This window comes from Ursus americanus, chromosome 12, assembly GCF_024610735.1.
Source record: "Ursus americanus isolate L20-20 chromosome 12, mUrsAme1.1.p, whole genome shotgun sequence".
Taxonomy (NCBI): Eukaryota; Metazoa; Chordata; class Mammalia; order Carnivora; family Ursidae; genus Ursus; species Ursus americanus.
Window position 1 is genome coordinate 45,272,930 of NC_142138.1, and position 12,652 is coordinate 45,285,581.

The window sequence follows — 12,652 nt, forward strand, 5'->3', positions numbered from 1 at the left end:
TAAAGCCGTTAGGACAGATAGGGAGAGGGGGGCAGCCACAGTGGGGTCAAAGGAGATGTCACAGTGGTCCCGAGCAGGATGAGAATCCGAGAAGGGTGAGGAGGACATCCCACAGAGGGTGGGCTTGTGTCGGGTGTAGGAGGGTGTCCTTATAGGGGGTCCATCTGGTTGGGGCTATCAGAGCCGGAGCCAAATGAGGAGGACCTCCATATGGGGGCCAGCTGGAGCAGGGAGAGGAGGGTGTCCACATGAGGGAGAGGATGGTGGCAGCTATGGGAAACTTACTACCTACAGGTATACTGCTCAGTAGCTGCATAAGTCAGGGGTAATAGAAGCCACTTTCTTGCTCTTGGAGACGAGTCGCAACTATGGAAAGAGAGAGAGCCTGGAAGTTTGATAACAAATAGGATATCTACCTCTCCCCCAATTCTTATTAATTATAAAGGGGGAAAGAGTAACTTTACAGTGGAAGGGCGCAGCAGACACCACCTAAATCAAGGGACCAAAATGACCATCATCAGTAATAGAACAAACTGAAGTCAGAAGCTACCTGGTCAGACACAGTGAGAAGAACAGAGTATGCCTTCATGATACCACTGCCGTAACCTGGATCCGACCGTGAGAAAACACTGGGCAAACTCAAATTAAAGGACATTCTGCAAAACAACTGGCCTGTGATCTTCAAAAGTGTCAAGGTTGCACATGTTGAGAAAAGACTAGGAACCATTGCAGGCTGAAGGAGACGGGAGAGGACTACTAAATGCAATGACTCTGAGCTGGATCCTTTTCTACAGAAGTCATTACTGGGGCAATGGGCGAAATCTGAGTGGGTCTGAGGAAAAGAGGGAGATGATGCATCAGGGCTAGTGTCCTGGTGTTGACAGTTATGCTGTGATTGTGTGGGGTGTGTCCTCACTTACAGGAGGTAGACATTGGAGGAGTTGGTGCGTATGTGTGTATGTGTGCAAAGGGCATCTTGTTGGGAAGGTATTCTCCAATGGCCTAGAAAAAAGTTTTGAACTGTATTTCTAACAATTTTGTGATTGTTTCCAAATTTAAAAGAAAACCAGATGACATATAAAAAATAAGGACTTAAAACATCCTATCCATGCTGAGTGAATGACATAAACAATAAGTGTTTGTTCATTCATTCAACAATGACCCTCGGGCATATATGTTATCTTTTTGCTGCTGGCTAATGAGGGTGCTAAGCTCCAACGCTATAGGTCCTAGAGTTTCAATTCCAGGCCAGCCTTAAAATTCTAGAGCTTCAGAAGCCTGCTAGTGTCATATTCATCATCTTGTAGGTCTTCATTGGCCTGCTAAGTGTCTACTTTGCAAGTATCACCTCCCATCCAGACACCCACTCCAGCCTTCTATCCACATATTTCTCTTTAGGCTCAGAGATCTCTGTAGCTAGGCACATGCATGGGTCAGCCCAAAGTGTAAATTCTATAATCTTCGTCTTTTAAAAAAAAGTAGAATGGAAAGCCCAGCACTTTCACAGCTTTTCAGTGCAGGTGAGCCTCGCTCCTTTCATGCTTGAAGGCAGGGCAGTGTGGGTAGCTACAGTGACGTTCTTGTCCAAAGTGAGGCGTGCAGGTTCTGACTCCTCCCCATGCACTTGTAAGTGTTTTCTCAGGTAGATAGGATAGAGAAGAAAGAATTTAGTTGCTACTGATGATTTCTGGTTTTGTATTGTTCGGTGATGATTGCATTTAGGAAGCTAAGATAAAAGAAGCCATGTATTTATAAACCTTAATATTTGTCATCATTATTCTAAACCACCATGAAAAAGGTGGTTTGTGTTGGTCTCTATCATGATATATCTTACCCTAACATGAAATGGAAACTCATGTTAGTCTTAGAAAGTTGGCATAAAACAAAGGATCTTGTTAGCCACAGTGCCCAGAAAACACTGGAGCTGGTGTCAAATGATCCCCGCTACATTATAATTAGGGCTTTGCTGCCAATTTATTTTGACCCTGTGGTCTGTCATAAAGTAACCCATCCCAACTCCTTCCTGCCCCAACAATCCTGGTTTTGAGAGAGGTGGCAGTCTGCTGTTGACTTGATAAATAACTTTTTCTTTATATTCCCTAAAGTGGTGGCTAATCTGATTTAGTGGAGGTCTGGTTACTGTGGGAAAGCAAAGTAAGGCCACTGGGTAGGGTGGCCAGATTTAGCCAATAAAAATGTAGGATGCTCATTTAAATGTGAATTTCAGATAAAAAACCAATACTTTCTTTTTTTTAGTATATGTCCCATGCAATATTTAGTGGGTGGAATACACTTATACTAAAATCATTAATTGTTTTATCTGAAATTTAAATTTAACTGCTGTCCTATATTTATTTGGTGACTCTCCTACAGGAGAAGTTCCATCCTTTCCCCTTTAGGGTAGATCAGGATGTAAGAAGAAAATGTAGGATGAAGGACCTCCTGATATTACCTCTTCAGCTCCAGATTATTCCCAGGAAAGCCAGCCTCATGCCTGTGGTGCAGTGATTACTCAGTGGGTCAGAAGGCCCCTTGGTGCAGGGCATGCAGACCCTCAACTCAGCAGTTGTTAAGCTAAGCCCCACATCCTTCCCCAGCTTGGGGCTCCTAATTCTGTGCCTTTCCAAGAAACAGCGAACACACAAGGCCCTCAGCTCAGCCCCTGCCAACAGCCCATCCCACCATGTCCCCTCAGTCAGAGCAGACAAACACCTGCCCACCGTGGGCCCATGGAGGCGAGGGAAGCACCATGACCTGACACTTACAATGTCCCAGACGAAGTTGGTCAGCCAGTAGGTGGTGGGGTTCACTCCGCTGACAAACTGGAGGTGTTTCGCTTTGTTTACCCTCTCTTGGATCAAATAAAGGACAAAGCTGGCTGGGACGAAGGACATGGCGAAAATCACACAGATGGCAACCACAGCATCCACCGAAGTGGTCAGCCTGCAGCAGGATGAGAGACACAGTGAGAGAGAGGTGAAGAAGGAGGAGCAGAAGCAGGAGAAGGACAAAGTTAGGCTCTGGGAGGGCCTCACCCAACTCCACGTAATAGCCTCCAGAATCCCCTGGAAGCTTGTTTCACTCAGTTTTGCTAGTCAAACTGGGTCAAGGTTAAGTGGCTATCTGTGGGTTTCCTGTTCCATGTTACTACTGAATACTAATATTAATGTTAATATACAACATTTTCCATGTTAATGTAATAATCTAAACAAATTTTATTACCTTTTCTAATTATTTGTTGGTGTATAGAAATGGATTCTTATATTAATCTCATATACTACACTGCTCTTATTAGTTCTCATAATTTGTCCATAGATAACTCTTGGATTTTCTATGTAGACAGTGATATGGTCTGCGAAATCTTGTTACATCATGTTTTCAAGAAATATCACAACATGGGGAAATATTCATCATGTAAATTTAAGTGAAAAGAGAACAGGCCGGTTATACAGGAGCTTGGTTCTATTCACCCTTTCCTGGATTGCTGAGTACGCATGTGGCAAAGGCGGCAGGTGTGGGCTGAAGTCCCACCTGAGCTTCACATGTGAGCACGGCCCTGGCGTGGGACAGTGCCTGCACGGAGAACAGAGCACTTCCTACTAATTCCCACGAGGCACCACATGTACCAGGCACTGCCCTGATGAAACTACAAAGAGCATGATCTGCACACGCAGGAAGAAGAGAATAAATAACTGGAAGGAAACACACAAAAGTGTTTAGAGGCAACTCCCTAAACTGTGCAGGGTTGTAGAAAATAAGTTTTAAAAACTCTGTTCTGTATACTTTATTTAATGAGCATATACTATTTTATGTACTACTTTTATAACCACAGTGGACTCCTATTTCTTATTTCAGATTCAAGAGGCTTGACAGGAGATGCAGAAACCTCGGCCGAATGAGAACTGGCATAGGACAGATTATTATTCCTCAGTTGAGGGCCTCAGAGGGTGTCCAAAGGAAAGCCCCAGGGGGACCAGGGCCCAAGTTTTAGCCAATGACACTTGACATGTTCAGGATGAGTGTTCAGGGCACTGAACACACTGGGACAGGAACATGAGGACCCTCACAGCCTGCCAGAAGAAGTCTACACTCATGAAGCCATTCTCACCGAATATAGGCCTCAAATGGCGCACACATACTACAGATTGCCCTGGACTGATGTCTTTTACTGCCTGAAGCCGTGCAGTAAGACCCTAAGCTTGAGGAAGGCAAGGATCTGTTGACATCTTAAAAGTCCGGCCATCTGAGAGAAATTACCAGAATCGAAGATGATTTCATCTCCTGGGGAGATGAAAGATTGGCTCCACTTTCCCAGTTCCCGGCAGTCACTTTGCAAACTGGTAAGGAGAATATTTGTGTAAGCTCCAGGAGCAACTTGTTATCAAGAGCCAATGGGGAAGAGAACCAAATCTAATGCTTACTTTCCAAATAAATATGAAGAGAAAGAATGGCCAAGCCGTTTGGTACACGAGGCATTTGAAAGTCTCATGTTCATGTGTGCCTGATTTAACAACCTTGACATCTGGCCCAGCAGCTCACGTTAGTGAGAATCCTCTCGGGGTGTCCCTAGAGTGGAGAGGGCGAGCAGCGAGCTGGGAGGCTGGGGGCCATGGCGGCTTACACTGTGATCTCTGAGAGCTGCTCCTTGGTCAGGTTCAGGGGCTGGCTGATGACGGTGATGCCATACTCCTCGGGGTCCTTGTCCTTGGGCAGGCCGGCCCGTAAGACGGCGCTGTGGGCCACGTTGAGAAAGCTCACCAGGGCATGCCAGCCTTTGTTGTTAAACCACACCTACAGGGCAGAGACAGGCTTTGGCAGGGGTGCTACAGCTGTTTAAAGAAAAAAACGAGCTGCGGGAGAAAGAATGTGAGGAGGAGGAGGAAGGGTTTGGCAGCTGGAAGACATTCCAGGCTAGATTTTAACAGGAGGAGGGATGGAATGTAATTAAGCTGGGAAAATAAAACTAAAATAACTAGCTCACGTGAATTTTTAGCTCTAGGCTAAATCTTAGGCAGGACCAATACCTTAATGTTGTCTTCAGTTTCTAGATGTTTAAGGAAAGCAGGCATTTCCTTAAAGGCCTCTCTGGTGATAGGGCCCTAGAAAACCATTTTTTCCCCCACTTAGCACTCATGATTATTTCTGTTTCATGATAACCAGCACATCAGAAGTTCTACCCAAATCTCCAGGCTGTTTACATACCCCGCTCACATTCATCATCTGGCCAAGGTGGCTTAAAAATTCAGCAAGTGCTTCCCCAGTGATGGGAAGAACTGGGAGCTTTCCTCCGATGGAAATCCCTCCGTACCTGACAAGGGAACAAGAAGTCCTCAAGTCAGGGCCACGAACCATGCTGTGCTTCACACCTGTCAATAGCTCTCTTGGTTTCTGCAGGGACATGTGTACTTCGGGGGGAATTGTCCGGACTAGTCAGCAACATGGCTCCACTTCACAAACCAATTATTAATGCTTCCTTGTTGCCTCCAGGGTAAGTCCCAATCTTTACTGAGTTTGGTCTCTGCCCACCTTTCCAATATTGCCCTTCCTCATGCCTTCCCTCGAGTGGCATATTCCAGCCATGTTAGATCACTTCCAGAGCCCCCGCTGGTGCAGGCTGCCTTGGCATCTCTGCCGATCCGGGCTGCTAGCTTCCCAGGAGTGCTTTTCCCTTTTTTGAGCATCTGGCCAACTCCAACTCATCTCTCATCTTCTCTTTGAGGTTTTCCCTGATTCTCCTTACACCCCAACCGAGGATTCCTTTTTGGAGCCACTTCCGTGTTTTGCAGATCCCCTGCCCTAACACTGCTTCTAGCACCTTAACTGGGGTCCTAGCATCGGCTTTCTCCTGCTCTCACCCATCTTCCACACTGCTTGGCAGCTTCAAGTGATCATGCCCAAACACCAATCTGGGCCTGTTGCTCTCTGGTATAAAGCCCTTCAGTGCCAGAAAAAAGTCAAGCTCCTTGACAGAATAAAATTAATCTGCTGCTTAGGCAAGGCAGAGGAGGGGAGCTTTATTTCTCAGGGACTCAGACTGTTCCCCCCCATTTCTGCTTCAACCGAGGTCCCACACTTCCCTCTAGGGAAAATTCTTCCCTAGGAAGCAATTCTAAAGGCTGGATTTCCCTCTCATGGTTTAGAATCCACCCAGGAAATCAAGTTAATATCAGCTCTGCATTCATTCTAGAAGCCCTATTGCGGAGGGACCCTGTGAGTCCAGCTCACTCTTAGAATATTCTTGGATGATTCTCCAAACCTCTGAAACTACTTGAGCCTCCAGAATGCTGCAGGAACAGGGTGAGCCTAGGGCTGGGCCAGACTGCCTGAGGCTCAAGAGGGATGGGAAGAGAGTGGCAGGGCTTAGGTTACCTGTCCTATCACTGCAGCCTTGTGAGGTTTTAGAACCCCCTCCAAGTGAGAATGCTCTGGAATACCTCTTCAGGCAACACCGTCTCCCCTACATATCCTCCAGGGACATCTGCTACTTTGCCACCTATCCTTCAGGACACAACTGTGAGGCCCTGAATCCATACAGAACAGCCCACATGGCTCCAGGTGTGGCTTTTTTAATGTGCAGTTATTTTAAATGGATCAACCTGAGATTTTAATTTCTTATAAAAGTAGTTTCTTACCTCTGTTCGTTGACCCAGAATTTGCTCTTTAAGCTGAAAGCCAAAACAAACCATACAATGAATACCCTAAGGAAGGCGGTAGTGTTAACTTTCCTTCCAAACACTCACTGGGGCCGCTCAGTCTTGCAGGGCAGTTTTGAATTTCCTGATATCAAAACAACGGGGAAACCTTCCGGCCCAGGGGCCGAGCCCAAGTACACATGGAGGGGAAGCACTGTGTGCCACCATTGGCTCTCCAAGTCACATCCTGCATTTTGGGCTTTCTGGGTGGTCCTGTGGTCAGGTCATTTGTCAGACCATCTGGACCCAGAAAATGGGGCAACCATGATACCAGTGTGGATTGAAGTCTGCACCCCTCCCATCTTCCACTGTGCACAAGCAAGACTCTAATATTAATCACATGCACACTTGGGAGAAGTGCAGACTTCATCTAAGCCCAAAGTTAAGTGACTGACTTCCAGCCAATCAGGGGTAAAATGACAAGTAATGAGCAGATGCCAATTACAGACCTCATAGTTCAGTCCCCCAAACTATCACTATCATCAAGCACAAAATCCCAAATTCCATATTGCAAATATATTGCTGAGAGCCAAGTTTGGGGTGGTGGTTGTTTTACGGCATTATTGAATAAATACGAGGCACGCTGGTCTTATTTTTGTGCTTGGACGGCGTTTTTCATCCTGCTAGCGCTGGCTCGGCACTGCCTTCTCAGCAGCAGCTCTCACCCCTGGCTGCGTGTTCTAGTTAACCGAGTCCGTTCATCCTTTGTTCAGGTCTGGCAGAGGAAGCCACTGAAAGGACTATGAAAATTAGACAGTATGGGGTTTTATTTTAAGGCCCTAGACACATGGGGACTGGGTCAGGCTCCCCATGACCCCCTTTTTAGAGCATGCTCTTGTCAAGCTCGGACAGGGGCTGCTGACGCTGCTCACCCGCCGTTGGGGCCTGAGAAGAGCAGCTGCGGAGCTGGGAGAAGGGGGTGCTCGCAGAAGAGCTCACGGGCATACTGCAAGGCCAGTGGCTGAGAGGAGAATTTGTAGCTAGGGTGTGACAAGGGGAGGCTAACCCGGCCAACCTGTGGCCTCCCTCACACGCTGCCATCTCACTGCTTTTTTCCTATGTTGGTCCGATTTGTTCCTTTCTCGTTTTGCTTCTTACTTTCCCTCTTGCTTCTCTCCTTTTTCTCCTTTACCCTCCCCTCCGAATGTTGTCTCTCTTTCTGAACTAGTTAAAACATAAGGCTGCATTATTGGATGCATTCTGTGCTTTTTTATTTTATTTTTAATGGTAACTGGGTTAAACTTTAAGACTGCTTGGCCTAAATAAAACAAAAAATGAAAACAAAATTAATCTTAAATTGCATTCTACTTATATATGTCTCAATTGCTTTTTTGGGTAAATCAGGAAAAAGAAAATTTTCCACTGCCCCGATTGCCGATAAGTTGTGAGAATAAATTATCTTCCACCTCTAGTATTTTCTACAGGGAGCAGGATGTAAAGTATGAGAGAATCTCTCCTTACCTGCCACGTATAAGAGCAGGATATGTTTTTACCAAGAAGTCGGAGATGTTCCTGTTGGTAAGGTCTTGTAGAATTTCAGTGCTGCGCTGTATTCTCTGAGGCAAATGAGAAATCTGTGTTAGTCACCTTGGAATCTGAGATCTGTTCTCCAAAAATTATTTATGGACTCTGCTGCTGGGAAGATACTGAATAAAGCACTGGCATGTCCCTAGTTCCCACATCAAAGATGTGGGAGCCATCTTGGATCCTTCTCTTTTCTCCAACCCATTGACAAGATAGGATAGTTCCAACTCCAAAATAAATCTCCACTCCATCCCCATTGCTCCAATTCCAGACTACCACCCTAGTCCAAGCCTCCACTCAGACCTCACCTGGACCTCGACAGATACTTCCAGACTGGTCTCCTCATCCCACCCTGGCCCTCCAAAGTCCATTCTCTATCCAGCAGCCAGACTGAGCTTTAAAAATGTAGATCAGAATAGCACCTTCCTTGCTTTCCCTACATTCCTCTGAGGACCATCGCCAAGGCTGACAGGGTCACATGATCTGGCCCTGCCCTGCTCTCTGAGCCCTTTGGTCATCACTCTCCTTACTCCTTACCCTCCTCACCTGTCCTCCCTGCTTCTCCACTGCACACCCCTCATTCTTGAGGTAGCTTTGCACCTGGCTGTGCCTCCACCTGCATTACTCTGCCCAGACAACCGCACATGGCTAGCTCATCGTCATTCAAGTTATCGGCCTACATTTTACTCCTCAGAGAAGTACTGTCTATTTCTAGTCACTCTCTATCATAACCTACTGCTGCATTATCTTCTCATTTACATCTCTATCTCAAATTTTCTTTCCAGTTCATCTGCTTCCTTGTTTTTATCTGTTACCTCTCTGTATGATATACATTCTGGGAGAGCAGGACTTTCTCTGTGGTGTCCCCAGCACTCAGAATAGTACCTGGAATGCAGGTGAAACACTAAATTTATGACATGGATGAAAGAATTCAAACAGTCCCTTACAATTTATAGATTGCGTTCAAAATATATTCACAACTGGAAGCTGGTTTCGCCTTTGGAAGATTCAAAAAGCGCATGAGTTCGGCCACCAGGTGGCAATATTACTTTAAATTTGGGTCTACATAGTGTTGGTTCAGTTCTGGTCAATCAAGAACCTGGGGTGTCAAGGGTACAACTCAGATGTAGCTGAGGGTATTTTTGGTGGCATTAAAAACACATCACACACCATCACATACCATTCTTTTCATTTTTATACACTTTCTGCCTCCCTTGCCCCCTTTCCTATTTTAGTCCCTTCAATTCACTTTCTTCACTTGGTTCCAGAACTAGCATCTACTGAATGCTTACTGTGTCCCAAGCACTGTGTCAAATGCTCTATATTCATTGTCTCCCTTAATCCTTATACTCTTATGAAAGAGGAATTGTTGCTTTAATTTACAGCCAGAGAAACTGAGGTCCAGAAAGAAAGCTCAGCTAACTTGCACCAGGTTATAGAAGTTATAGGGGGTTGATCTAGGCTTTGAACCTACATTGGTCTGTCTCCATAGCCCTGCTCTTTTCACTCTATCACCTGCTTCTCAGGCTGAGAATGGCACCTGGGGCACCTGCCATGCTACTCTGGTAGAATCTAGGCTGGCACAGTTGCAGGTGTCTGGTAATTTGTGATAAATTATTTTCTAAAAATGCTATCAAATAAAAGACTCCTACAACTTGATCTCTGTGTATTCTAGAAGTCAGGAATGGAGCACTTCCACCTTAGGACCTACCACCATTCAAAAAATGTTAGGACAGAAAGGGACCCTAGAGAAGACTGCATCCCCACCCCCATTCTCCTGACATGTACACTTTACTAGCTCTGAGTGAAGCCCATACCCTTTGGCTTTATTCCAGGACGAATAGGAGAGTGTGTTTAAGTGAGTGGGGTGAGTGGGTCTAAATATGAGTGTGTGTGTGTGTGTGTGTATCTTTTACACACACACACACACACACACACATACACACACAGAGCATCTCCTGTATGAAGCCCATACCCTTTGGCTTTATTCCAGGCCGAATAGGAGAGTGTGTTTGAGTGAGTGGGGTGAGTGGGTCTAAATATGAGTGTGTGTGTGTGTGTGTGTGTGTGTATCTTCTACACACACACACACACACACACACACACACACACACACACACACAGCATCTCCTGTGCTGATGCCTGAGATTCAATTTTGCTCCCAACAGAAGCATCAATGATAGTGAGGAAATGCAGGAGTGATTAAAAAAAAAATCACCCGGACTCTGGCTATGGGGATCTGTTAAATTTTCCCACCAGGGACCAAGGACTGATTATTGAAAAAAGTTCCTAAGTTAGGCAGGCAGCTTGAAGGTAGGATCTCTACGGAGCTAGGCTTGGCCTTCCTCCCCGCCTTCCCAGCCGAGGACTCCTGGGCTGTGTCCTGAGGCTGCGTGTATCTGAGCAGCAGCCGCAGGGACCCTCAGTCACCCCCACAGAAGCAAAGCTCCCTCTTGGGATACAGAGAATCAGAACGAGCTCCCTGATTCCCTCCTCTGGGATCTCTGTGATGCTACAGTGGCGGAGTTGTGGTTCAAAGGGAAAACATACTGCTTGAGAAACATAAAGGTGTATGCTTTTAGCAAATAAAAAAAGAGAAAGACAGGAGGATGCTCACAAACACAGAATCACTCCTAGGCCAGCAACTGTGATTGATGCTATGGCAAAATTTAGCTGTCCTCATTATGTGCTCTGCCTTCTGCTGCATGCCATAGTAACACACTTTTGTGTGGGTTCAAGGCCTCCAGAATAAAGACGATACAGTTCCCAGTCTTCCTTGATGTTCAGCTCTGGCTAATCATGTGTAAGAGAAAGTGCAGTGTGGCGGCTTCTGGATATCTTCCCTAAAAGATAGTGCATTTGCACACTTTGCCCTCTCTTTGTCTTCTATTCTGCTACCAGGAAAGTAGATTTGCTATGTTGGCCGATGAGGCTAGGCGTGTTTACCAGGGAGGAGCATACAAAACACAATGTCACGGACTGCCTGAATCAACTTTCCAGTGAGAGGGAAACAAATTGTGTCTTATTTTATCCACTGTCAGTCTGAGGTTATCATCAGTTGAGTTGAATCTAATGCTAAACAGGGGCGCCTGGGTGGCTCAGTCGTTAAGCGTCTGCCTTCGGCTCAGCATTCTGGGATCGAGCCCCACATCGGGCTCCTCCTCTGGAAGCCTGCTTCTTCCTCTCCCACTCCCCCTGCCTGTGTTCCCCCTCTCGCTGGCTGTCTCTCTGTCAAATAAATAAATAAGCTCTAAAAAAAAAAAAAAAAAAGAATCTAACGCTAATAATATAGTTTCTTTACCCACATTATTTCATTGAGTTCTCATAATAACACTATGAAATAAGTAGTTACCTTTAACTTATAAATGAGGAAGTTAAGGCTCAGAGAGGCCAAGTAACTAGCCAGGGGCTCTCTGATGCCAAAGCCAGTGCTCAGCCCCCTGGGACACGCTGCTTCTCGGGGAATCGTTCATTCACCAGCAGATCAGTAGAGAGGGCCACACAAGGCCCAGTTCAAGCCCGTCAGCTGGGAGGCCTGTTAGCAACTGAAGACAGAGTAAGAGTCCCCTGGCTCCTTTCACTGTCTCTGACACCCCTGGGAGAGGCTCACTGGAGTGATACATCAAGGAGTTCAGAACTCCCAAAAGAGGGAGCCTGGGTGGATCAGTCAGTTAAGCATCTGCCTTTCAACTCATGTCACGATCCCAGGTCCTGGGATGGAGTCCTGCATTGGGCTCCCTGCTCAGCGGGGAATCTGCTTCTCCCTCTACCCCACCCCCTGCATGTGATCTCTCTCTCTCTCCGCCCCCTCTTTCTCAAATAAATAAATAAATAAATAAAATCTTAAAAAAAAAAGAACTCCCAGAATAGGATGCTGCTCAGAAAAAAATGTAAGTAGCTGGCTGTGTGTGTGTGTGTGTGTGCACATGCATGTGTATGCATGTTAGTTACACAGCATGCGGTAAATGTCTTAATTAGGTTAACAAGTGTGCAAATACATATACATTTGAATGGACACTACATTGTTTACAATGGAAAACACTGAAAACTCACATGTTCAATGAGAGGTTAAATTAAATGAAATGGGATAGTATATAGGTATTAAAAGCGATGATGTATATTTATTGACGTGAACATATGTTCATGATATGTTTTTAAATGAAAATAGCAGGTTTCAAGACAGCATTTTGAAATATAATCCTGTTTGAATGGAGAAAGAGCAAATGTTATTGGTTATCTCCAATTGTAGGATGATTTTTTCCTTCTGACTCAACTGTATTTTCTAATTTTTCTGTAACAAGCATACATGACTTGTATATATATATATTTTTTAAATGCTTTTTAAAAAAAATATTATTTATTTATTTATTTGTCAGAGAGAGAGAAAGATAGCACAAGCAGTGGGAGCGGCAGCCCTGGAATCATGACCTGAGCCT

At 45.5% G+C, this 12,652-nt stretch overlaps 1 protein-coding gene across 1 annotated transcript in view; it reads right to left on the bottom strand.

Annotated features, from left to right (window-relative positions):
* ABCA4 (ATP binding cassette subfamily A member 4) overlaps nucleotides 1–12,652 on the bottom strand; it is a 126,262-nt gene that overhangs the window by 23,870 nt on the left and 89,740 nt on the right. The window contains exons 31-36 of the mRNA XM_045801750.2: nucleotides 8,154–8,248; nucleotides 6,633–6,665; nucleotides 5,203–5,308; nucleotides 5,025–5,099; nucleotides 4,622–4,791; nucleotides 2,766–2,943 (exon numbers count right to left, since the gene is read on the bottom strand). Coding sequence (XP_045657706.2) covers nucleotides 2,766–2,943; nucleotides 4,622–4,791; nucleotides 5,025–5,099; nucleotides 5,203–5,308; nucleotides 6,633–6,665; nucleotides 8,154–8,248 — 657 coding nt within the window. The remainder of the gene's footprint in view (nucleotides 1–2,765; nucleotides 2,944–4,621; nucleotides 4,792–5,024; nucleotides 5,100–5,202; nucleotides 5,309–6,632; nucleotides 6,666–8,153; nucleotides 8,249–12,652) is intronic.